General features: G+C 45.1%; 1 protein-coding gene across 1 annotated transcript in view; it reads left to right on the forward strand.

Moving 5' to 3' along the window:
- Window positions 1–27,158, forward strand: part of LOC141116909 (low affinity immunoglobulin gamma Fc region receptor III-A-like) — a 39,231-nt gene that overhangs the window by 6,638 nt on the left and 5,435 nt on the right. Inside the window, exons 3-7 of the mRNA XM_073609404.1 lie at window positions 11,506–11,772; window positions 11,856–12,122; window positions 18,128–18,409; window positions 23,230–23,379; window positions 26,697–26,765. Coding sequence (XP_073465505.1) covers window positions 11,506–11,772; window positions 11,856–12,122; window positions 18,128–18,409; window positions 23,230–23,379; window positions 26,697–26,765 — 1,035 coding nt within the window. The remainder of the gene's footprint in view (window positions 1–11,505; window positions 11,773–11,855; window positions 12,123–18,127; window positions 18,410–23,229; window positions 23,380–26,696; window positions 26,766–27,158) is intronic.

Raw genomic sequence — 27,158 nt, forward strand, 5'->3', positions numbered from 1 at the left:
GTTCCCTGTTGAGACAGGAGAGCCAGAGAAAAACACGGAAGACAGTGGGGGGGGGGGGGGGGGGCATTCCCTCCCACTGCTTGTAAAAGCAGTCTAGAGGCTAATTAGCCACTAGGATTGCTTTTACATGAAAGCCGACCGCTGGCTGAAAAGAAAGATACCAAGATGATACCTAAACCTGCAGGCATCATTCTGGTATAACCACTCAAATTCGTGAATGGCGTACCTGAAGACAAAAAAATGGTTAACAATAAAGCACAGTAAACGGTAAAGTATAAAAAATTGCATACCTGAAAAGCAAACATGATAAAACATAATAACAATAAAACATTGCAGAATAGAATACAGTAAAAAAGAGCAGAACAATAGAGAGAATCGAGAGAGAGGGAACAATAAAACGACAACTATTATTTTTTATTTTATATATTTTTTTTACACTTTTTTTTGTAACTGTAACTTTTATACCTGTAACCGGTTCCAGGTTCGGGTCTCTCAAAATGCGATGGCATCTTGGGAGACCCTGTGAAAGTGCGCCTAGTCTGTGCAATGCTGTACCCTACGCTAATACTCAACTAGTGTATGGTAGCGTCCAAAACATTCACCAATGCAAAGACCAGGATTGTCAGGACAGGAGGGACAATAATAGCGAGTGTCACGCCTATATCCGCACTTGCTGCAGACACAACATCTTTTTTGGGGGGGTTCGTTGGGTAGGGGTACTCGGGAGGACATAAAGAAAATGCCTCTCATGCAGCCGACTGCATTTGGTTGGGGATGTGAATGGGGGAAGTACGGGCGCTGCAGAAGTGGTGGGTTCCCAATTAGGATTGGAGAATGCAGCAGGAAGGGCACTATGGGCACAACGGGCCTGTGTTTGTCTTCTTCTTGGTGGCAGCGGGACACAACTTGTGCTTGCCACCTCACCAGCTTGAACTGCACTTATGGGACTCGCCACGTCACCAAGTGTTACTGCAGTGCTGGTTTGACTACGACCGGGGTGTACTAGGGCGCTAGTGCTTGCCAGTTCACCAAAACGCTACCAAAATAAACTGTTAGCGATCGCAGGGATCAGGCCTGACTCTGCCAACGCTGCAGTTATGCGTTTAGTGTTTTGTAAGTGACAGTGATCGATCGATACTGCACTTGGGTGGGCTGGGCTGGGCGGAGGGGCAAAACGCAGGTGCTAGCAGGTATCTGGGCTGATCCCGCTAACACTGCGTTTTTGGGAACCCTAAACTGCTGGGGACGCTAGTATAGATCTGATCGGATCAGATATTGATCCGTTCAGATACTATACCACTAAGGGAGGTGTACGGTGCGTGCGTGGGTGTTAGCGGTACTGGCGCTAATCTGACGCTGCCTGGGGCGATGCATATCACCGCCGGGCGATCAGGGGGCTAAACCTTTATTCGGTAATAAACGGTGGGTGCCCTGACACGATAAAAAATAAACGAACTAACCAGCGTCACCCGTAACGGTTATACGGTGATCAGTGGTGAAAGGGTTAACTAGTGGGCAATCAAGGGGTTAAAACATTTATTAGGTAGTATATGGGGGTCCCGCTATAAAACGCTGACGGCGAACCTAAATATTTACCTCCCTAACTAGCGTCACCAGCGACACTAATACAGCGATCAGAAAAATGATCGCTTAGTGACACTGGCGACAGGGGGTGATCAAGGGGTTAAAACTTTATTAGGGGGGGGTTAAGGGGGTATCCTAGACCTAAAGGGGGCTAACCCTAACTGTCCTAACACTGTAATGCCCCGTACACACGGTCGGATTTTCCGATGGATAATGTCCGATCGGAGCGTGTTGTCGGAAATTCCGACCGTGTGTGGGCGCCATCGGACATTTTCCATCGGATTTTCCGACACACAAAGTTGGACAGCAGGAGATAAAATTTTCCGACAACAAAATCCGATCGCGTCAATTCCGACCGTGTGTGGCCTGTTCCGACGCACAAAGTGCCACGCATGCTCAGAAGAAATTCCAACACGGGACAGCTCGTTCTGGTAAACTTAGCGTTCGCAATGGATACAGCACTTTCGTCACGCTGCAATGTTCAAAATGGTTTAATACAGCGCACTCTCTTCTTCTTTATAATGTGACAAGAATTAAGTCGTTTTGCTGCTCGTATTCACACACACTTCTCACAAAGTTTTATTTGTGTTGTTTTAGTGGGATTCCCTGAATATATTGTTATTAGTTGTCACATCTGACAGTTTTATATTTTTTATTTTTTTTTTATTTTGGATTTTAAGCCTTTTTTTTTATTTAATGTTTGGATTTTTTCCAAGGCTGATCTTTGTTCAATGTTATTTTTATTTTTACTCCAGAATATTTTTGGGTGTGTTTTGTGTGTCAGGTTACCCCAACACCATTGATATCTTTTATTATTTAATCTCAAGGAGATTGTTTGGTGTTGGTGTCCCTTGTTCATTTCACATTGTATATTTGAAATGTACCTGAATCCTCACAAACAAACTGTCCTTTTTGAAGTAAAACACATAGGAGAGTATAATTCAAAACAAAAATCCTTTATTAAGGGATCAGAACCAAACAAAGAGGAAGGCAACACTGGATCAACAGGAGAAATTAGCGAAGCCTGGGACCCCCACGGCAGACATCAATTCTTCAACATCAAAATTGGTGGCCTGAGGAGTCCATATGTAAGGGAGGGCAGTCTGGTCCGGGATTCACAGAGACTTGGATAGCAGCAGATGACATGTGTGTCCGCAGGCTGTGGTATCACAAGAGGGTGCATTTTTTGGCCCACCAGATTGGATCCAGGGTCCTCACTGTCTGGTCTTCCTTTCACACTTCCTTCCGGGCTGTGGCTGTGCAGTTGGAGATGTGGCAGGAGGAGGAGTAGGACCTGGAGGAGGAGTAGGACCTGCAGGAGGAGGAGGAGGACCATCCCAAAGCTGTGTGTGAGGTGTAATTTGGCCCCTCATACCTTTCGCCAGAGCCTCAGATATGAGGGCCTCACACATGGCTTTTTGTCCCTCCTCCATCCTCTGCATTTTATATGCTATGAATGCAGCAATGTTCTCCTGCCTGGTGTGTGGTGCTCCCAGGACCTCTGTAGCCCTACAAAAGAATCTGATAGCCGCCTCCTCTAGGGCACTCCTCCTACTGCCACTTTCTGTTTCCAGGGGGGATGGAGGGACCTGCAGATCAGCCAGCCGGCTCGGCCCGGCCACCTCCTGGCTGAGACTTCCCTGTGTATGAAAAAGGGACATAGTTGTAATGTTTTGCATCATCAATCACAATCCTTAATTAGTACTCCCAACTAACATATAGTTCACATCATTGATTTGACAAGCAGAAATATTTAGAGGAATGCTATACCTGGCTCAATCTGGGCTCCTCCACATGTGGCCTGGAAGGCCCAGGTTGGGCGTCAGAAGCCTCAGCCGGGGGGGAAGGAAGCGTGGAAGGAAGACTGGAGAGGGATGGCCTGGGTTCAGTCTGGCCTGCCAGAAAGTGCAGCCTGTCGTAGTACAACATCCTGGGGACATAGATGTCACCTGCTGCTCCGGATCTCTGCGAATCAAGGACTTTATTGCGCTCCCTCAGATATGTGCTCCTCAGGCCACCAATGAAAATCTTTAAAAAAGTGATGTCTGCCGTGGGGATCACCTGCTTCACAATTTCACACAATTGCTCCAGTGCTGCCTTCCTCTTTGCTTGGTTCTTGTAATGGGGGTGTTTAATCTCCCACAGACAGGGCAGCTCCCTTAGCATCTCTATGAAGACTGAAATGAAGTCCTTATCTTTCAGTACCATATCCATGTTCACTGCAAGACACAACACAAGACAAAGCCTAATGTCACACAAAACTCTCCTAATCTTGTTACAATATAGGCCTCAATCTAGAAGCAGTATAGGCCCAAGTTTGTCTCTTACCTTCGTTCTTACGATCGCCGCGTCCAATGCTCCTTCCTCCACTCACAGATCAAACGTAATACGCACGCGTGTTACGCTTTATATACACTGCGCATGCATGTAACTCCGCCTGCCCCTGACGTTCTTTCTAGTATATTCCCTGCCCTTTTTCGTTCGGCGCAGTGGGGGAAGAGCATGATGGCGGACATACAGCAGGTGCGGGCTAATTGTAGCAACGAGGAGGAGGAGGAGGAAAGCCCGGATCCAGGCACGTCCCGATCCAGAAGGAGACGTTTTAAGGCCACAAATATGTTGTTTGCGGAGATGTTGGAGATGGTCGACATCATGAGGAAGTCCGACTATGACGGAAAATATGGGCCTTACCCCAACCCGAACATCCGAAAGGCCAAGATCATGGCGAAAGTGGTCAGGAGTCTAGAGCGGAATTTCAGGGTACGAAGGTCTAAAGATCAGCTCAGGAAGCGGTGGTCGGACCTGAAGTTGAGAGAGCCAGAGCAGTACCGAAAGATCCAGAGAGTGCTGCAAAAAAGTAAGTAGTTGTGCTGTGTTCCTATTACGTTCGTTCTGCTCCATATGCTTTTATTAGTTGTAACGTTTCAAAAGGTCAACTTTAATGTTCATGGGCACATTATTCGTTCGTATCAAACATTTTTCTTTCAGCCTCTAGAACACCATTGTTTAGGCCATATGCATTTTCACACATTTTTGGGGGCCTACTTGGATGCCAAATATTTGTTTGTGTAGATGGGTTTGTTACTAGAATGAAATGCAAACTAGATTGTGTGTAAGGAGAGGACACTGAGCAGCTGTTTTCACATCTGGACACTGGAGCACTAGTGTGGGACACAAGAACACCATTTTTATTAGGGGGGGCCACACAGGTGCTCCAGTGTATACTATAGGGGGGGTTACATCTGTGAAGCTTGTACCAAACAGGTAAAGTATTGCAGCTTGACAAAGGGCAATAAAAAATATACATCTTGGAACTCTGCTAAAATAGACAATTGTACCCCACTTCCGAGCAATGTTTCCTATTTCTAGTTCTGCCATCAAATATCTGTGTGCTAAGTATACCATTTTTGTTTTACATAGGGGATAAAAGACTCGGACACCCCTCATCCCAGGAGACCAGAGACCCCCCCCTCTGGAAGAAGGGGAAATACCCCCAACCCAAGAAGCTGAGCAGGAGGAAGATGAAGACGTGGTGGAGATTGGCACCACAACAGGTGAGTGTCTGCGACCACAGGCTCAGGTAAAAGAGATGGCTGGTGGCAGATTTTTGAGACCTTTTTTTTTGTTCTTTATCTCTTTTTAGGTGATCGTGATCCAGAACGCTTTACATCTGAAAGTGCCCAGATACTGATCGGGGAGATCATGGGGTGTAATCTCCAATTGCAAAACATCCAGCAACAAATCAGTGATGTTATTAAAAAAAATAATAACATCATTGATGTTTTGGGGCGAATTTAAACCCCACAAAATCACCTGTTTTATCGTACCAAAATTTTTTAAATGTTTAGAAAAGCCAAATTTGGAGGATGCACACAGTGTGCCAACATGTGCTATCTGCCATCACGGGACATCAATGGACGCGTTTTGGGGGTGCAACCCCTTCCTCAATTATAAAGTAGCGTTGAGGAAGGGTTTGCTTCCCCCAAACACGTCCCTTGATCCCCCCTGATGGCAGATAGCACATGTTGATATTCGTAAATTGGTGTGCATCTTCCAAATTTGGCTTTTCCAGGGGTGATTTCCCCCCATCTGAACGCTATATCAAACCCAGTTCCTAAATACTGATGTCTGATATAGCCTTCAGGTTTTACCTAATGTGAACTTTGTAAGTTCAAGTTTTTTGGCTTTCTTGTTGGTTTTACACAGGCCTGTTTTATCTGAAATGGATATTTTGATTTTTCATAATGCTACTGCAAACATTGTTATACAACAAACATGTTGGTTTGTTTTAAAAACCTTTGGGAAATGCACATGTGATTGTGCACGTATAAAAAAGTGCCTTACTCAAGAATGTGTGGATTATTGTCTCAACACTACAACACTTTTGGGGTGATGTAATTGCTGTTTTATGCAAAAATGGGGTTTTTTTCCTAAGGGCAAATCCTCTTTGCACTACAAGTGCAGGTTCAGTGCAGTTGCAAGTGCACTTGTAGTAAAATGTGTTTTTGCATTTAGGAAGTACCAGCCAACACTGTTTTTTATAAGGTTACCTAATCACGACATTTTCTGCATTCAACACATTTCTGTCAGGGTCAGCTAAAACAAACACAAGCAGTAAATGTCCACAAAGAATTTCTTTTGGTTGTTTTTTATTTGAAAAAGGTGTCACAGATTGTCTGGCATATTGATAGCCCCCCTACCCGCAAAGAACTCCAGGTAGCGTAACCGGACATCACGGGCATTCAGGGAGGGCAAGCCAGGACGGCCACTTTCAAGCGCCGTCAGTGTTGATGGATTAGGGATTCCGGCCTCAGGCCCAACTGAGCCAGCATAGTTGGCTGAATGTTTTCTTAAAAAATTATGGAGAACACAGCAGGCAAGTATTATATGGTTCAGTTTATACTCCGCCATATGGATGGGTGTCAGAAATAATCGGAACCGGCTGGCCAGGATTCCAAATGTGTTCTCCACCACTCTTCGGGCTCTGGCCAGCCGGTAATTAAAAACCCTCTGTTCCGGGGTGAGGGTCCTCATCGGGAATGGCCGCATCAGGTGGTCCCCCAGCGCAAATGCTTCATCAGCAACAAACACAAATGGGAGACCTTCAACATTGTCCTCTGGAGGTGGCAAGTCCAAGCTGCCATTCTGGAGACGCCTGTAGAACTCCGTCTGGGCGATCACTCCACCATCGGACATCCGGCCATTCTTCCCCACATCCACATACAAGAACTCGTAATTAGCCGACACCACCGCCAACATCACTATACTATTAAACCCCTTGTAATTATAATAGTACGACCCCGAGTTGGGTGGTGGGACGATGTGGACGTGTTTCCCATCAATTGCCCCTCCGCAGTTAGGAAAGTCCCACCGCTGGGCAAAGTGGGAGGCCACAGTCTGCCATTCCTGTGGCGTTGAAGGAAACTGTTGAGGAAAAAAAAATAAACCTTACTATTTTTTCACAGAAACATGGCAAGCAGATTAGACACAAACATTATGGGGCAACCTCCAGATAACATTTACTAAGGGGAATTTAACAAGGCCAAAGTATAAGGTACACCTATCATATTCCCCCTCCCCCCTCTCATGGGCCATTTCTAACATTATAGGGGGGGGGGAACTCTTGGACAGGTAACCCTCTTCACTTCATTGAGAGATGAATGCCTAAATACAGGGTATTACTTGGAACAGCCCCTCCTTAGTTACACTATTGGCAGACCACTGGACAGGTAAGAAGTGTCATAATACAAAGATATAAATACACACTGTACACATTTGAGGACATTTGAACATTCTGCTATTACCTATCAAGATAATAATAGGATACAAAAACTTTAAACAGTACCATTGGAAAGTATACAGGCAGGCCCTTGCACTACATGCTTTGGGGAATTCATCCCTAAATCTGACCAGTAAAGAGGTGGCAAAGTCAGCAGATAGATGATTGAGGATAGATAGAGAATTGGGATCAGCTGACTTAGCAGTTGGGGGGGAGGGTTAAAAAAAATTTGGGGACACCACAAAAAAAAGCCTCTGGCACTCTGCCTGAATTTAAATCAAAAATAACATTTACAAACATTTTAGGGGGTGTTTGGGGTAAAGCACTACTATGGAGCTGATAAAATACATTGTTAAGTGACTACATGAGGTGAATATAGGCCAGGAGACACCATGCTGGGGAGATTATTGAGGGGGAAATATGTATGAAGGACATAAAATAATAATTACCTAAAAATCCAGCATGCATGAGAACAAAGGGGACATTCACAGCATATTACAATCATGGTAATTAGGGAATGAGGGAAGAAATACAATATATTATCAAACATTCAATACAATAAAATGTGATATAAAAGGATAAAAATCTTACCTTCATATACTCCTTCTGCAGGACCCGGATGATGGCAGAACAGGTCTCTGGGATAATGATCCCCAGAGCCTGGGGGGAGATGCCTGTCGAGAACTTTAAGTCCTGCAGGCTTCTCCCTGTGGCCAAATACCGCAAGGTAGCGACCAACCTCTGCTCCGGAGTGATGGCTTGCCTCATGCAGGTATCCTGCCTGCTAATATAGGGGGTCAGCAAAGCCAACAGACGGTGAAATACGGGGTCCGTCATCCTGAGAAAGTTCCTGAAATCATCAGGATTATTCTCACGGATCTCACGGAGCAAAGGCATATGACAGAACTGGTCACGCTGAAGCAACCAATTCTTGGTCCATGAACTCCTCCCCACCCTGTTCATGGACTGGACTTGTGTCAAGGTCAGGACCCCAACACCAAGCCCCCGCACAGCACGAACTCTACGAGGAGTACACATATGAAACATGGCTAGAAAACGGTCGGCTGCTCAGAACGAAGTAACAGAACGCACTGAAGAACAGCAAGGCCTGTGAAGAGCGACCTGAAAAACAGCAAAGAGCGGGCAAGATCACACAGAAAACTCCGATACGAACTGACTGCACGCACTGAAGAGCAGATACAAACCCACAAGCACAAACTGAACGTCAGAAAACGATCTGAAAGCCACGAGTCTGAAAAAGCGCGAATCGTCTCTCACCAAACTTTTACTAACACGAGATTAGCAAAAGGAGCCCAAAGGGTGCCGCGCTTGGTTCTGAACCGGCCTTTTCTAGTCTCGTCGTACGTGGTGTACGTCACCGCGTTGTTGTCGATCGTAAATTCCGACAACTTTGTGCGACCGTGTGTAGGCAAAACAAGTTTGAGCCAACATCCGTCGGAAAAAATCCTAGGATTTTGTTGTCGGAATGTCCGAACAAAGTCCGACCGTGTGTACGGGGCATTACTGTCACAAACTGACACCAATACAGTAATCAGAAAAAAAAAAAAACCTGCTTGGTGTCAGTTTGTGACAGGGGGGGGTGATTGGGGGGGGATCGGGGTGTTATGTGTGCCTGGCATGTTCTACTGTGTGTGTGTGTGTTGTGCACTCACATTACAGTCTTCTCTCCTCGGCACCGGAACGGAAAATGCCGAGCCGAGGAGAGATGACATCATTTCCTCTGCCTGTGTGTACAATACAGAGGCAGGGAAATGATCCCATTGGCTGGGAGCGATCGCGAGGGGGGGCCACGAATGGATGGCCTCCCCCTCACCACCGATCGCCGGGGAGGATTTGCCGACCGCCGCAGGCACCTGGGGGGGTCCGATCGGACCCCCCACCCGCGGGCAGGCAAGGACGTACCTGTAAGCCCTTTTGCCTGCCCGTGCCGCTCTGAGGACGTACATCGTCGTGCGGCGGTCGGCAACTGGTTAATTTGCGCAACAGTTATGGTGTCTACAAACTACAGGATCAATTTAGGGACTTTTTTTTTTTTTTTATTGTTTTTACTGGTAATGGCGGCGATCTGTGAATTTTGCGGCGGACAAGTCTAACCCCAAAATACACTTTTTTGGGGACCAGTGGCATTATTACATTGATCGGTGCTATAAAAATGCACTGATAATTGTAAAAATGACACTGGCAGGGAAGGGGTTAACACTAGGGGACGATCAAGGGGTTAAGTGTGTTCCCTCAGCGTGTTCTAACTGTAGGGGGGATGGGCTTACTGAAAAATGACAGAGTTCACTGTTCCTGATCACTGGGAACAGAAGATCACTGTCAAGTCACTAGGCAGAACGGGGATCCGCCTTGTTTACATTTCCTCGTTCTGCCTCTCCTCACCATGATCGCAGGCCGCCAGCCGGACATCGAGTCCCGCTATCCTGATTAACAATGTAACAATTTTTTTTTTATCAAGGGAGCCTCTGCTTTCAGAAATAATATAGTAATTGGGTGTTATAATTAATCACTTGCTTTCTGGAATATTCACCCCCTTTCATGACCAGGTCGCTTTTCGCTTTGTTATTTTAACCGACAATTGCATGATCATGCGATGCTGTACATCAATTGTATTTGTATAATTTTTTTTCCCACAAATAGAGCTTTCTTTTGGTGGTATTTGATCACCGTTGCGTTTTTTATTTTTTGCGCTATAAACAAAAAAAGGCAGACAATTTTGAAAAAAAAAAAATTATCCTGTAGTTTTATGATCTAAGATACAAATATGTTGGTGTCCCTTGTTAATTTTACATTGTATTTTTTTAAATGTAACTGCCTACTCCCAAACTGTCATTTGAAGTAAAACACATAGCCAAGTATTGAAAGCAGGGGTCCGTCATCCGGAGATAATTCCGAAAATCATCCGGATTATTCTCCTGGAGCTCCCGCAGCAAAGGCATATGACATAATTGGTCACGATTAATAAAGCAACCAATTTTTGGTCCAAGCACTCCTGCTCCTCTTCTTCCTGTTCCTGGACTGGATTTGGGTCAAAGCAATAACTCCAAGGCCAATAATAAATAACACATTATCTCCTCGGATTCCGCAACATGTCTGGTTGACGAACGGCCGTTCAGAAACAAACTGAAAAGCGCAAAATGAAAAGCGCGAATTAACACTCACCAAACTTCTACTAAAACGAAATTAGCAGAAGGAGCCCAAAGGGTGGCACTAAAGAGCTGAAAAACAACATAGTACGTCACTACGTTCGTGTTTGTTGGCCAACAATTCCTTGCCGTTTATATGCAAGACAAGTTTGGGCCAACGCCCTTCGAACAAAAGTCCACAGTTTTGTTGGCCAACAATCCGATCATGTGTACGAGGCTTAACTGATACTTTTGACACGTTGTGGGAACCAGTGACACTAATACAGTGATAAGTGCTAAAAATATGCACTGTCACTGTACTAATAACACTGGCTGGGAAGGGATTAAACATCTAGGGCGATCAAAGGGTTAAATGTGTGCCTAACCAGTGTTTTTTGTGTTTACTATGTGTTATTTTTTTTTACCAAGGAATGTGCTTTGCAGGGAAACAAAATCCAGCACCTCCCCGCTGACAGAACAGAGCTCTGCCTTGTTTACATAGGCAGAACTCTGTTCTGTGTGTCTCCTCGCCGATCAGTGGGTGCCGGCGGACATCCATTGGCCGGCACCTGCTGATCCCACATGTGCTGTGTCTAATCACAGTACTGCCACGGCACTGACATTGCGCACCTCCTACCCAGAAGTGCAGGATCACATACTAGCTACGTGAGAATGATAGGAAAGAGCCACTTTGCCACTGTACTCATACGTAAGGCAGACAGCAAACAGAAAATCTTCAGGCCTAAAATGATTTTTTTAAAATGTGTGCGAAAAATACCAAAATGGCTCTGGCAGCAAAAGGATTAAGGGGAGTAGTTTTCATTGCAGCAAGCAGAGATTTAATAACATTTTGGAATCTTCCTGTGCCCGGGACTACAAACATTCCCATTTCTGTAGAGAATGTTTTTTTTTCTCATACAAGATGTGTTCACCTCTCTGTGTTTTGCTGCACACTGTGCTCTCTATGTGTTCTGTGTGATCTCTTTTCTTCTATAGGAGGGGCCATCAAACCTGTGGTGACCTTCACACCCAACTGGGGGAATATAATATACTATGACGATGTGACTCTAACATGTGATGTGTCGTCTACTGTACCAGAGGAGCCCCGGACCTATCACTGGTACAAAGATAAGAGACCAATACCTGGAGATCAACAGAAACTTCATATCATTAGATCTTCAGTAGTGGAGGACAGAGGAGATTACCAGTGCCAGACCATCGGTGGTGATATCAGTGATCCCGTCTTCCTAAATGTTACACTAAGTGAGTCATCCATCTCATCTCCATCATTACAGATTGTTGGGTGTGAATAGAACAACCTAAAGTATCATTTTATTACATTTCAGCTCATGTCATCCTGCAGAGACCTCCATCTGCCATATATGAAGGAGACCCCCTGACTCTGAGATGTCATCATATAAGAGATTTTATTGCAATAAACACAACATTCTACAAGGATGATCAGGAGATAAAATCATCAGAATCTGACTCCACATTCCATATTCCTAATATAACGATGAGTCAGTCTGGACTGTACAAATGTACTAAACAAATACATTATAATCGTACACATATGATGGAGCGCTCAGATGTATCCTTTATCTCTGTGACAGGTAAATTAAAGTCCATAAGCTCTAAAGAGACTACTGAAGAGGATGGCCACACTCCAATATAATGCCTTTATTGACAAAGCTTAGTCCATACACCAATCGGAGACACAGGTCCAGATGATAACTGATGCATTTTGCACCGTTAATGGCATTTAATCGTAGCTATGATTAACCACTTCAGCCCTGGAAGATTTGGCTGCTGAATGACCGGGCAACTTTTTGCGATTCGGCACTGCGTCGCTTTAACTGACAATTGCGCGGTCGTGCGACGTTGCACCCAAGCAAAATTGACTTCCTTTTTTTCCCCACAAATAGAGCTTTCTTTTGGTGGTATTTGATAGCCTCTGCGTTTTTTTTTTTTTTTTTTTGCGCTGTAAACAAAAAAAGAGCAACAATTTTGAAAAAAAACCACAATATTTTGTAGTTTTTGCTATAATAAATATCCCCATTTTTTTTTTTTTAAAAGCTAATTTTTTCTCAGTTTAGGCCGAAACGTGTTCTTCTACATATTTTTGGTAAAAAAAAAAAAAAATCGCAATAAGCGTATATTGATTGGTTTGCGCAAAAGTTATAGCGTCTACAAAATAGGGGATAGTTTTATAGCATTTTTATTATTATTATTTTTTTTTTTTTAACTAGAAATGGTGGCGATCTGCACTTTTTATCGGGACTGCAACATTATGGCGGACACATCGGACACTTTGCCACATTTTTTGGACCATTGGCTATAAAAATGCACTGATTACTGTAAAAATGTCACTGGCAGGGAAGGGGTTAACACTAGGGGGCGATCAAGGGGTTAACTGTGCTCCCTGTGTGTGTTTCTAACTGAAGGGGGGAGGGGACTAACCTAGAGGAAATGACGGATCGTGGTTCCTAGCTATTAGGAACCAGAACAGAACAGGGATTTATGTGTTTACACACACATCACCGTTCTGCCTCTTGTGCTCGCAATCGCTTGTGGTCGGCGGTCATCGTGGCCGTCAGCCACGAGCATCAGGACCCCTGCAGTACAGCGCATGCACACCTGCTATCCCGATCCCACGAGCCGACGTATAGCTACGACGACTCGCGGGATTGTGCCGACCTGCCGCACTATAATGACGGCGGCTGGTCGGCAAGCAGTTAAGCGCCATTAATGGTGCGAAACGCGTCGGATTCATCGGGACCTGTGTCTCTGGTGTATGGACTAAGCTTTGTCAATAAAGGCATTATATTGGAGTGTCCATACAAGAAAAGGACAATTCCATAGCTCAACTCACCAACCAGTCTGCTGACCAACCAAATTTACCTGTCTAACCGTATGTTAAAAGCAGGGGTTTAGTTAGCACACATTTGCAAACGCATGTGAAAGCTGCAAGGCCTCGTCAAGGCACCCTGTATTACTTGCAGTCCTAACACTAAATTTATAAGTGTCTCCACAGTGGAAGCACATGCATTGAATGGATGGGTGTGAGACAGGTGAGCCTGGAGGCCTCCCTAGCCCCCTTAAAGGGACAGGACACACACTGGACACCCAGCAAGAGCAGCAAAGGCGTCCAGTGTGTCCCCGACCCAAATATACAAGCGGTAACAAGACACTGGTCACCGCCCACACCCATAACTGGCCTTCACAGTAAGGAGCACATGGAGGGCATATACATACAAGAAAAGGACAATTCCATAGCTCAACTCACCAACCAGTCTGCTGACCAACCAAATTTACCTGTCTAACCGTATGTTAAAAGCAGGGGTTTAGTTAGCACACATTTGCAAACGCATGTGAAAGCTGCAAGGCCTCGTCAAGGCACCCTGTATTACTTGCAGTCCTAACACTAAATTTATAAGTGTCTCCACAGTGGAAGCACATGCATTGAATGGATAGGTGTGAGACAGGTGAGCCTGGAGGCCTCCCTAGCCCCCTTAAAGGGACAGGACACACACTGGACACCCAGCAAGAGCAGCAAAGGCGTCCAGTGTGTCCCCGACCCAAATATACAAGCGGTAACAAGACACTGGTCACCGCCCACACCCATAACTGGCCTTCACAGTAAGGAGCACATGGAGGGCATATACATACAAGAAAAGGACAATTCCATAGCTCAACTCACCAACCAGTCTGCTGACCAACCAAATTTACCTGTCTAACCGTATGTTAAAAGCAGGGGTTTAGTTAGCACACATTTGCAAACGCATGTGAAAGCTGCAAGGCCTCGTCAAGGCACCCTGTATTACTTGCAGTCCTAACACTAAATTTATAAGTGTCTCCACAGTGGAAGCACATGCATTGAATGGATAGGTGTGAGACAGGTGAGCCTGGAGGCCTCCCTAGCCCCCTTAAAGGGACAGGACACACACTGGACACCCAGCAAGAGCAGCAAAGGCGTCCAGTGTGTCCCCGACCCAAATATACAAGCGGTAACAAGACACTGGTCACCGCCCACACCCATAACTGGCCTTCACAGTAAGGAGCACATGGAGGGCATATACATACAAGAAAAGGACAATTCCATAGCTCAACTCACCAACCAGTCTGCTGACCAACCAAATTTACCTGTCTAACCGTATGTTAAAAGCAGGGGTTTAGTTAGCACACATTTGCAAACGCATGTGAAAGCTGCAAGGCCTCGTCAAGGCACCCTGTATTACTTGCAGTCCTAACACTAAATTTATAAGTGTCTCCACAGTGGAAGCACATGCATTGAATGGATAGGTGTGAGACAGGTGAGCCTGAAGGCCTCCCTAGCCCCCTTAAAGGGACAGGACACACACTGGACACCCAGCAAGAGCAGCAAAGGCGTCCAGTGTGTCCCCGACCCAAATATACAAGCGGTAACATTATATTGGAGTGTGACCGTCCTCTTCTCATTTTTGCTATTTGCCTTTGCCGAGCCGGCACCCTTCATCTCCTACACACTAGGACGGTGTGAATACAAGTGATACCTCCTGGAGTGGTAATTATTCTGATTTAGACTAATGTATGTTGCAGAAATAAAACTAAAAAAAGTCCCCAATACAAGAAGAGACTTAATATTCACTCGTACTGTAAGGAAATGGGGGGGTGATTGACCACTTGCCGACTTGCTGGTGCGCTCTGTGATCGCTGCTGTTCACAGATCGGGGTAAGGAGCTGTGAGAATTCCAGTCCCATTTAGTCTCTCTCCTTGTTTCCCTGGATTACCTGTTCCCTGAACCAGCCAAGTTATCTAATGTTATGTGCTTGTACAGGATTATTTCTGGGTATATTTGCCTGATGTGCCCCGGTCATTCCCTGTGACACTGACATTGGAAATAACACTGTTTTTACCGTCCATACTGCATTTTGTTACCCAGATTTAAAGTGTAACTGCTGTCCCAAGGTTCTAAGTTACCAGTCACATATCTCCCAGCCAGGCTTATGGAACTATTATCGGCCACTATTGTTACCACGCCCGGCTCCTCTTTACTGTTTGCACTATGTGTTTCTAGCATGTTGACCAGGGCAGGGTGGAGAGGGGAGGGGGGATTGTCCCCTGAGTTTATATCTCTTTGTACCAGTTTTTGAATAAATAGTCTTATATTTTGCGCCACCCAACTCTGATGTCTCAACTAGTGAATGGGTGAGCTAAGGAGTCTTGGATCATGCTGGTATTGAGCAAGGGTAACTTTTACGGCAGACATACTCCTCTTGAGTACTGGGGTCCATCACAAGAGCCAATCACAGAGTCTCTTTACCATAAGATCAGCTGTGTCCAAATACAGTTGATCACAATGTAAACACACTTGCTGGTTATTGTCACTCCTTTCCTCACGCTGAGAAGAGAGCCAGTAACTGACCAGTGTAAAAGGGGCCATCTGCACTGATCATCAGGGCACTGATCATCAGTGTCCTGATGATCAGTGCAGCCCCAACAGGGCCCATCAGTGCTGCCAATCAGTGCCCATCAGTGCTGCCAATTAGTGCCTCCTCATTAGGGATGAGCCGAACACCCCCAGTTCGGTTTGCAGCAGAATATGCGAACAAGCAAAAAATGTATTCGAACACGCAAACACCATTAAAGTCTATGGGACACGAACATGAATAATCAAAAGTGCACATTTTAAAGGCTTATATGCAAGTTATTGTCATAAAAAGTGTTTGGGGACCTGGGCCCTGCCCCAGGGGACATGGATCAATGCAAAAAAAGTTTTAAAAAAGAGCAGTGATTTTAATAATGCTTAAAGTGAAACAATAAAAATGAGATATTCCTTTAAATTTCATACCTGGGGGTGTCTATAGTATGCCTGTAAAGTAGCGCATGTTTCCCGTGTTTAGAACAGTCCGAGAGCAAAATGACATTTCTAAAGGAAAAAAAGTCATTTAAAACTACTCGCGGCTATTAATGAATTGTCGAGTCTCTGCAATACACATAAAAGTCATTGAAAAAAATGGCATGTGAATCCCCCACAGTCCATTACCAGGCCCTTTGGGTCTGGTATGAATATTAAGGGGAACCCCGAACCAAAATTAAAAAAAAAATGCATGGGGGTCCCCCCAAATTCCATACCAGGTCCTTCAGGTCTGGTATGGATATTAAGGGGAACCCTGCACCAAAATTTAAACAAAAAGGCGTGGGGCTTCCCCTCAAAATCCATACCAGACCCTTCAGGTCTGGTATGGATTTTAAGGGGAACCCCGCGCCAAAATTAAAAAAAAAATGGTGTGCGGGTCCCCCTAAAAATCCATACCAGACCCTTATCCGAGCATGCAACCTGGCAGGCCGCAGGTAAAGAGGGGGGGATGAGAGAGAACCTGAACCATACTAGGCCAAATGCCCTCAACATGGGGAGGATGTCCCCATGTTGATGGGGACAAGGGCCTCATCCCCACAACCCTTGCCCAGTGGTTGTGGGGGTCTGCGGGTGGGGGGCTTATCGGAATCTGGAAGCCCCCTTTAACAAAGGGACCCCCAAATCTCACCCCCCCGTGTGAATTATTATTGCGGTACAAATGTACCCCTACCATTTCACAAAAAAGTGTCAAAAATGTTAAAAAAGACAATAACCGGTTTTTGACAATTCCTTTATTAATGTCTTTTTCTTTCCCTGCTTCTTCTTCCATCTTCTTCTGGTCTTCCTTTGGTTTTCTTCCTCCATCTTGTTCTTCCCCCGCTTCTTCCTCTGCTTCTTTCTCTGGTCCTCTGCTTCTTCCTCTGGTCTTCTCGTCCAGCATCTTCCTCCATCTTCTTCTTCCCCGATTCATCCTCCGGACAATCCGCCTCAATGGGGGTCTCCCGCTGTGTGACGCTTCTGTTCTGTGACAGTTCTTATATAACTGAGGGCGGGCCACCCGGTGACCCCGACCCCCTATGATGCACAGGGACTTCCCTATGTCTTTCCCCGTGGTGTCAGGGGGGGGCGGGGTCACCCATTTACGTTCACACATTTCTGCAGTGGCTCGGGTGTGAATTGCACAGGAGTCCTGTACATCTGTTGGTCTGTTTCAGGTCCAAATTCAGCCCAAAATTCGGGCTGAAATTGAACCCAAAATGGTGAATTGAAACGCACCAGACTCCTGCTGTGAGCTGCTGCAATCTCCAGTGTGAACCCAGCCTTACATGTCAAGAAGACTGAGCCTTATAGTTGGGGGACTGATATTCCTTATGCTTTGGAGTAGTATTCTATCTTGGTGAACCTTAGCTTCTTCAGACAATCCCTTGTTCAACATTGTGAGTAAATGGCTGACATTCTTGCTTTGCAGTGTTGATATTTTGAACTGAATTCCCAGTAGAAATGCCCTCTCTATTGAGGTTGCATACCTTCTTGTTTATGTGGTTCTTTCCTGATACTCCAGTTTCCTTCTATTAGCCATTCACATAACTGAGTTGAGGTTCTCGCTAACTCTATTGATGTGATGACTATACAGAAATTCCTTTCAGGGACTAATCAGAGATTCAGTGATGATATAGGTGCAGCAAGTGAATCACTCAGCATAAAAAAACTTAGGCTGTTATCAAGTGGATAGAAAACCGACTCCAGGAATGGGTCAATGTCATGAATTTCTCTTCCAGAGCTCTTCTCCCCTCCGGAAATAAAAATAACTGCTTATTGGGTAATAGAAGGAGATGAGATGACGGTGAGATGTGACACCAGACTTGATCCACTCAGAGGCAGCACAGAGTTGCACTTTGCCTTCTACAGAGATGCATGGATTGTGCAGGAACACAATGTATCTGATACATACAGAGAAAGCTCAGCTCGGCTGGAGGATTCTGGGAAATTTACCTGTGAAGTGAGGACAGTGTCCAACACTGTGAGGAAGATGAGTGACGGGCTCTATATCCATATATACAGTAAGTGTTTAAAAACTGCTTCTAACATCAGTGTGCTTTTAAAAAAGCATAATCCCCTTAAAAAGCCATCATATTTTAGTTTTGTCACATCTGCACACCTACCTGGCAAAAATTGCAAGAACCAAGTGCAATGAGGTTCCAAGGGGATATGTAGATAACCACCATGTGGGCAGCTCCAACTATTCACCCAATTAGTAATGAGATGTAGCACCCTCTAGTGTGCTACTAGTGTCAGAGTAGGTAAAACAAATTCTGACTCAAGTCTAAACCTTGTGAGTCCTAATCTGGGTCAGGGTTATTAGAGTTCAGGGCTGGCTGACTCATGCAGACAAGTCTCTGGTGCCTCCGACTGGGTCTGGAAGTTTGGAGAAACTTCTAGAGGCTAGTGGCTAGAGGCTAATCTGCATACTTAGGGGAGCTTGACCAATCTCTGGATGGTGGTCCTTTTAAGGTGGTTGGGCAAGCCCTTAAGTATTGGGTGACTCATGCTGGCAGGAGAGTCGGGTGGAAGATGGAGAAGAAGTGCTGAGGGGACGGTCGTTGGCCCTCGAGGGACCCCTGCTGGGGAGGGACTCTACCTAGGGCTGGGGCTCAGGTGCTGGCCTGCAAGAATCCTACCACGAGAGGAGCTGGAAGGAGACTTTCCTGATAGGCAACTGGAGTAAGGAGATGACAGTGTGAGTACTACAGTACCGTGCAGGGACTTACACGCAGCAGGTCTCTTTGGAAGATAGTGGTGTCATTAAATCTTCCCTACCTTGCCTTCCCTACCTGGGAGATCTCCAGAGAGTCAGTCAGGTAGACTGGTGAAGAAGCAGCCAGGTGGGCTAGCATCTCCTGCAGTGGTAGAGCTGGGACTAGTGTCTACAGGGGAGTGCAGGTATTTCAGGATGCATTTCACAACACATTGTACTACTTTCCAAAGGGACTGAGAGTTCCTAGCCTGTAAGGGGCTGTTGCTGATCTAACAGAGACTGTTAATTGGAGTTGTACAGGATAAAGGAGAAGAATCACTTGGAGCTGTAAATAGGGAGGAAGTTGTCCCTGGTTTTGTTACTGTCAAATTGGGCATCCCATAATTCCCATCACCATCCAAGTTATTCCCCCCCCTAATAAAAACACAAAAACAAGGCACAAGGGCTTTTCACTGTGTCTGGATTAGAGTTGAAGATGTTATGTGCCTGGCTGTGCAGCAGTGGGGAACCCTGTCATCTGCAACCCCTAGTAGTGTTACAGAGATGTAGCCCCCAGATGTTTAGGTAGGGTTGTTTAGGTAGGGGGTTTAGGTAGGGTTGCTCCTAAATGTACCTGCCAAGTGGTAGTTGCCCTAGCCGATTGATAGGAGGTCAATTGGTTTCACCCTAATTTTGCAGTTGCTGCACTTCTCTCTTCTGTCACTAGATGGCCAGGTATCTGGTGGTATTATATAAGACAAGGGCATAGCAAGGACAGATTAGGAATAGATAGGGTGTCTCAGCCAATGGGCAGGGATTTTCTTGGGTCCCTTGGCCTGCTGGGAGAGTCTATTTATTTGGGTGGAGTCAAGTGATCGGGGTTCTGTGCCACCTGGACAGCTGTCTGGGTGGACTTGTGTTGTCCTGCTAGGCCAGAGCCTGAGGCCTGTCCTGGGGACATCTGGCTGCTAGGCTGTCTGAGGGCCTATCCAGAAGCAAGAGAGCAGCATAGGGTTGGGACTGTGGCTTGATGTCCAACCAGAAGTGACGGTTCTGCCGGCCGGAGAACGTGTTGTGGTCGGAGGTAGAGGGGAATCTGTCGCCACAAAGGGACCATCCACCTTGTTACCAGGGATCAAAGTGAGTAGCTGAAGCAAGTACCGGAGCAGTATTCTCACCAACAGGGGACGGTGAAGAATTGGGAAACTTCAGCAAGGTGTCAAGCCAGGGACACAACCAGTGGAGGTGACGCTTGCAGAGCAGTTTTGTGTGCCAAGCCCGGGACTGAGCAGGCCAGTGGGTTGACGCTTGAGGAGTATATGTGAATGCCAAGCTAGGGCCCAGCAGGGACGCGGGGGTGACGCTTGAGGAAGATACTGAGTGAGAAGGTTGTAAGAGCTCAGGGGATCCAGTGGCAGTGGATCAGCAAGTCTAGTGAAAGACTAGGAGCTCAGTTGAGTGAAGATCTACAAGAGGAGATTGTAGAGAAGAAGTTTGTTATAACTTGTGTTAGAAACTGTTTCAAGACCGTTGCCATAGGAGACAGCAAGCCTACACATGCAAATGTGGTGTCCAGCTGGATTCCTTTCCCTGCATGGCTGTCTACCTATAGAAGTCTCAGAGTCTGCCAATTAACCTTGCAACCACTTAAGGGTGTCCTGGCCCTAAACCCTCTCTCCCACAGTTCTGTTTAATAGACAATAAATCTCTTTGCATTCAAGAGGGGTCTCGCGCCCATAATTCTACCTTACATTACACCCACTATGCCTTGTAACACACTCTATATAGAAGGATGTCAGCTGTCCCTATCTCTGGAGGTCATCATTAGGCTTCTGGGGACCCAGGACCCGGCTACAGAGACATGAGCACAAAACAACAAATTTAATTATTTATTGGTTGAACTGGATGGACTTGTGCCTTTTTTTTCGACCAGACTAACAATGTAACAAATAAAGGGGCACTCCCAGCCCTGTAGAAGTCAATAGAGCCAAAAGCCCAGGAATAGATAAAATCAAAATTCTGTTTAATGTGAAGTGAATTTTGATTTTATCCATTCCTTGTGGCTCTATTGACTTCCACATGGCTGGGGTCGCTCCTTTATTTGTTGTTTTGTACACCTACTTGGCAATGGCTCTTCATAAGTGGTCTGGATCTTTTTTTAAATATAATGGACAATAAAGGAGAGCCATGGACCCACCAAGGCATTGGTGGATCAGAGCTGTGATTTTGGGTGAACTAATTCTTTAAATGAGAATTCCAGCCCTTCACTAAAACTGTTCTAAGACACTGAAGAACTCCAACCCAAGCCTGTATGACAAGACCAAAAAAATATGGAAGAGTAGCATTTAGTAACCACCATCTCTCATGTCTTTGAGATGCCTTGATGGCCAACTGGTAGATGAGTATGAGACTGGAAGTTAATTTATGCTGAGCCAGGGCTGTGACTATGCCTTATAGACATGTTCCAAATTCGTATTTGAATGAATTCAGACAAATTTGTTCATTCGGAAATATTCAAATTTCAGAATTTTTCCAAATATTCGGAAATTCGAAAATTCGGAAATTCGGAAATTTGGAAATTCAAAAATCCGAAAATTGCGAATTTCGGAAATTTGGAAATTCAAAAATTCGGAAATTCAGAAATTCAAAAATCCGAAAAAAATTATACACTTCAGAAAATCGAAATTTCGGAAATTTGGAAATTCAAAAATTTGGAAATTCAAAACTCCGGAAATTCGAAAATTCAGAAATCCAAAAGAACGAAAATCCAAAAATCCGAAAACTCGAAAATCTGAAATAATAACTAACTATTTAGTCTCAAATTATCCATAATAACGAATGCAGTATCTAAATGAAAGGAACGTAATGAATTAATAGTAATAAATAACAATAATAATAATAAAAACATATTAATATTATTATTTATTATTATTTAGTTTCATTACATTTGTTTAGATGCGGCATTCTTTATTTTGGATAAGGCCCCTTTCACACAAGGCGGGCTCCGTTTCTACGGAGCCCGCCTCGGTCCGCCGGCTCAGCGGGAGATCAGTCCGTTGATCTCCGCTGAGCCGGCGGATGACAGGTCCCTCTCTGCTCACTGAGCGGGGAGGGGCTTGTCAGGTGCCGCTGCCGCCTATGGAGGGATCGGACGAAAACGGACAGCGTGTCCGTTTTCGTCAGATCTCCCCCGATCCGATCCACCAGCGACGGACCTGGACGTAGGGCCATCCGTCTGCTCTTCAGCGGATCGGACCGGGTCGGATGTCAGCGGACATGTCTCCGCTGACATCCGACGCTCCATAGACTAACATGGAGCGCCCGTTCAGGTCCGCCGTCAAAACTGACAGGCGGACCTGAACGGTCCGATCGTGTGAAAGGGGCCTAATTCGTAACTTCTGATAAATTGGGGATCACAAGGTTGCTTTACCTACTGACTTTCCTGCTTTGTTTCCCTTATGTTTAGGAGGTCTTCCCCTTGGTCGTTTTAATGTTTGTTCTTCAAAAACCTCAGTTTCTCTGTCATGGGATTCTGGAATCTTTGAATCCTGTTCCTTCTTTGTTACAATAGTGGAGTTTCTGGTTGTCCATCTTGACCTCAGAGAAGGGGTAGAGAAGATGTACTGAGGAGTGACAGGGGGCTGTACAGAATCTGGAGAGATGGGTGAAGCCACTGGTTCAACTTTTGTATTTTTAAGCTGGTCATACGCCAGGAGAACTGTCTTAGAAAGCTTAAGTTTTAATAACATTAGTTCAATCTTCTAATTGTTAGTGGGGGGCAAATCAATGTTCATTTTGACCGCAGTGATGAGAAAATTCTTACAATGTATATGGTTTTAATTTGGTACATTTAATCCAAAAGTGAGTATGAAAGCATTCAAAGTACTTTTGAGCGACATTTGCCAAGTCATCAAATGTACTCATGAGGACTACTGTATGAAGGTTCGGTCGAAAATCTCCTAGTGTATGGCCAACTTAGGGTTATCTCTTCTGCTAAATTTCAAGTTTGCAAGATAGCAAGTCCAGACTTATACTAAACAGAAAACCTATGTGCTTCTTAGCATATATATACTGTATAACATCCTTATCCATTGATTTCCTTTAATTTTCACAACATTCATGGTCTTTTTATTTTCTTTCCTACAGGCCGAGAAGTCTATGTGACAGTCCTTGCTGTGGGCTCTCTTGGGGTTCTTCTGATCATTGTCCTTTCTGCTGTCCTTATCTGGAGATGTATACATAGAAAAGGGTCTCCTGCTTCATGTCAAGGATCACCCCAAGAGACGGCCACAATGGGTAACATGGGTAATGGGTTATAATGGGTGTGCTAGAAGGTCTTAAAGGATATCTAAACCCAAGAACAAAAATGTCATGTATTTCAGCTTACCAGTCCCTACATCTTGCGGCTGCATTACTTTTTTTGTTCAGGCTATGAATTTCTTCAGCTAGTACAAAAAATACTTGTTGACCCTACTTAAAAAAATACAGTGTTCTTGTCACTTCCTGTGAGCAATGTTATCAGCCTTCCAAGCTATATTTTGCAGCTACAATTACTCTGCACCCATGTAATAGACAGTGGCGTCACTGGGGTTGGTGTCACCTTGTGCAGTAAAACATGGTGTCACCCCACTCAATAATTTTTTTACCCCCCTCTCCTCAATGTACAGACCCCCCTCTCTCAGTACAGACCCCCCTCCACTAAGTATAGACCCCCCTCCCTCAGTACAGACCCCCCCCTCTCCATTACGTATAGATACCCCTTCTACAGTACAGAAGAAAGAAGGGGGTTGGAGCAGAGGCTGGTGGGAGGGAAGACACTGGGACAGGTGTGGGGGGTCTGGGGGTAGGATGGTGGGGGGGACAGGCACACAGAAGTTGCTGAGTATGTGCAGTGTGCAATGACACTGAGGAGTCAGGCTTGGCACAGGACAGTCAGCAGATGTGCTTCTATAGGAGGACTCATCGTGGCTGTGGCCTTTCTGGCGGTGGGCACTATGGCAGGCAGGGATACGGACATGGTGTTGCCGCACATTTACCGGATGTGCCCAAATTTGTACTCATGCTACCGGGTGTCTCTCTCTGTTCGCCACCCTTATCTTACCACCACTGGAAGGATCCAGAGGCATCATGAGGCCCAACAGACACCCAGACTCTCCTCAGCTAATCCCACCAATCACCAGCTGAGCCAGAACCAAGACTGGAGACTGAAAGGAGCCATATGGGTGGTGTGAGTGTGACAGGGAATAATGTGACAGGGCAGCCACATGGGCCCTCTGAAAGCAGGGGCAGGGGTTGCAATTGTGACCCCCACACCCCCATAGCAATGCCACTGGTAATAGTAATGAAGTTCAAATTAGCAGTTCACCTTAGGGTAACAATGCTGCTCCTCCATAGAGAGTATGTAAGTGAGCGTTGTCCCCCTGGGACAGGAATTGAAAGCCTGTAAAAGAAAACGAATGCAGTCAGCACATCTAAGGACTGGTAAGCTGTAATATATTACTTTTTGTGGTTTAGATACATTTTAAAGACCAAGTAAATGCACGGAAATAGTTATGTGGACAAGTATACATTGTAGTTGCATCCTCCATTCTCATCATCTCCACTTTTCTGGGTACAGCATTGGTGTAGGTATCTAAACATGACTGTGGGGCCTTTTAGACACCAAAGGGTGACCACACAATGGTCAACAATCAGTACTCAGTGACAGACCTAGTCCCAAAAATATAAATCTGTTTGAGGACGCTTGGACCAAGGGCATGGGCTAGTATTTTACCAGCACATAGCACTTAATGGAAAGGGCAGGAAGAAGCATTTTCATTGAGAGGAAAGATAATTTTAGGGATTTCACTGACCCAAACAGCTGTGGTCAGGGCATTTCCCACTTTGCAGCTGCATGTAAACAAAGGGGTGGGGATGCTTGTGTCGTCATTGACCCAATGTAACAAAATATTACAGTGCACACATGCAAAAAATACATTTACCTCCTGCAAGGCTATTTAAAACACCTAGACATTTTCAAAAAAACATCAAAAAATATGGGGATTTGGTCACACCATATGGCTATATGGTGCTTAAGCCCACTTACTGCGACAAAGTATCCCATGGTTAGTGGGTCCTACGCTATCCATAGACTGGGAGATCCTGCTTCTCTGAACCATGGGAGCCATACACTCCTCTATATGGGAGAACTAGAGGTTTCCACTATGACACAGGTGGACACTAATGAGATGCACTGATGAGGGAGTGGGGTGCTCTTGCCCAAAAGGATTTGGTCAGAATCAACAAGATATTTTGGGGGCACACCCTAAAAGATGCATTAAAGATGGTGCAGCCATAAGACCATACAACAGAACAAAATATTACAGCGCACACATGCAAAAAAGACATTTACCTCCTGCAAGGCTATTTAAAACACCTAGACATTTTCAAAAAACATTATCAAAAAATATGGGGATTTGGTCACACCATAATGCTATATGGTGCTTAAGCCCACTTACTGCGATAAAGTACCCCATGGTTAGTGGGTCCTACACTATCCATAGACTGGGAGATCCTGCATCTCTGAACCATGGGAGCCATACACTCCTCTATATGGGAGAACTAGAGGTCTCCACCTATGACACAGGTGGACACTAATGTGTGCGCTGTAATATTTTGTTCTGTTGTATGGTCTTATGGCTGCACCATCTTTAATGCATCTTTTAGGGTGTGCCCCCAAATATCTTGCTTGTCATTGACCCAATGGGGTCAATTTACTAAAACTAGGGAGTGCAAAATCTGGTGTAGCTGTGCATGGTAGCCAATCAGCTTCTAACTTCACCCTGTTCAATTAAGCTTGGACAATAGAACCTGGAAGCTGATTTGTTTCTATGCAGAGTTGCACCATATTTTGCTTTCTCTAGTTTTAGTAAATCAACCCAAATATGTCCTCATGGATATATTTAGCTAATGTTAATTACCTTATATGGATGTGTGGTCACATTAGACCAATGCTGTCACAAGCATCCCCACCCTATTGTGTAGCTGCTCCTGGGAGACAGAGAATGCTCAAACCCCATCTGATTTGGCCAGCAGGGATGCCACCATGTGACAGCCTATCATGGGTTAAGCCAAACTGTGTTTGGATTGAGTTTGGACCCAACCCAGCTCTTTCCTACTTGGCATCATTAGAGATACAGTAATAGTGACTAATAGTAATTGTTGAACTCATGTTTTTTTGAGTTGTTAACATAGGACTTCTTTATTACACACGGGATTTCCTTCTATTATAACATAAATGTTGGCTTTGATGGGCTTTCTGTGGCTGAAAGTAACTCCTGCTGTGCATGTTGTGAGGGGTTCCCACTATCCTTGAAGAATGTAATAGGTGGAGCTAGGACACATAAAGAAGGATGGAGGCACCCAAAACTACCAGGTGGACAGGAACAGAGGAATTATGGCCTGGGAGATCTCATTTTTGGGGTATCAAAGCTATATAAAAATCAGGGGCTTCCTTAAAACTAAAATATCACTTTTGGGTGGACTGACACTTTCAGGAGGGCTATATTGTAATAACCCTGTGGCCTTTTCTTACATTTATTAATTAGGATTTTTTTTTTTACCTTTTTCCCCAGTAACTGATGCAAACCCAGATCCAGAAGATGTTTGCTACACCTACCTAGAATTAAGTCACCTGCCTAAAGGTAAGTTCAATTATTTTGTGGCAGTAGAGTTTTTGCCAAGAATAACCCAAAATTATCTAGTATGGTTTTTAATGTTCTGTCATATTTCACCCCTTCCTGTCCTCAATCTGTATACCACACTCCCCAGCAGAATGGCCCATGCTGGCCATGCGTTAATAAATGTCCTCCATTTGACATCCATCAGCTGACATTATGCAGCGGGTGTCTCTCAATTCCGGCTGCCACTGACAGCTTCAGTCCCCTCTGAGGGTCAGGAACCAATCAAATTAGTTTCCAATAATGTAAGCTCCATATCAGATATAGTGCTTATATGAAGACAGGAGGCTAGGCTTACAAAATTAGCTTTCAGCCTTCAGATGCTACTGCAGCCTGGTTGTGACCGTGGGCATCTGT

The sequence above is a fragment of the Aquarana catesbeiana genome, linkage group LG13, assembly GCF_042186555.1.
Source record: "Aquarana catesbeiana isolate 2022-GZ linkage group LG13, ASM4218655v1, whole genome shotgun sequence".
Classification (NCBI taxonomy): Eukaryota; Metazoa; Chordata; class Amphibia; order Anura; family Ranidae; genus Aquarana; species Aquarana catesbeiana.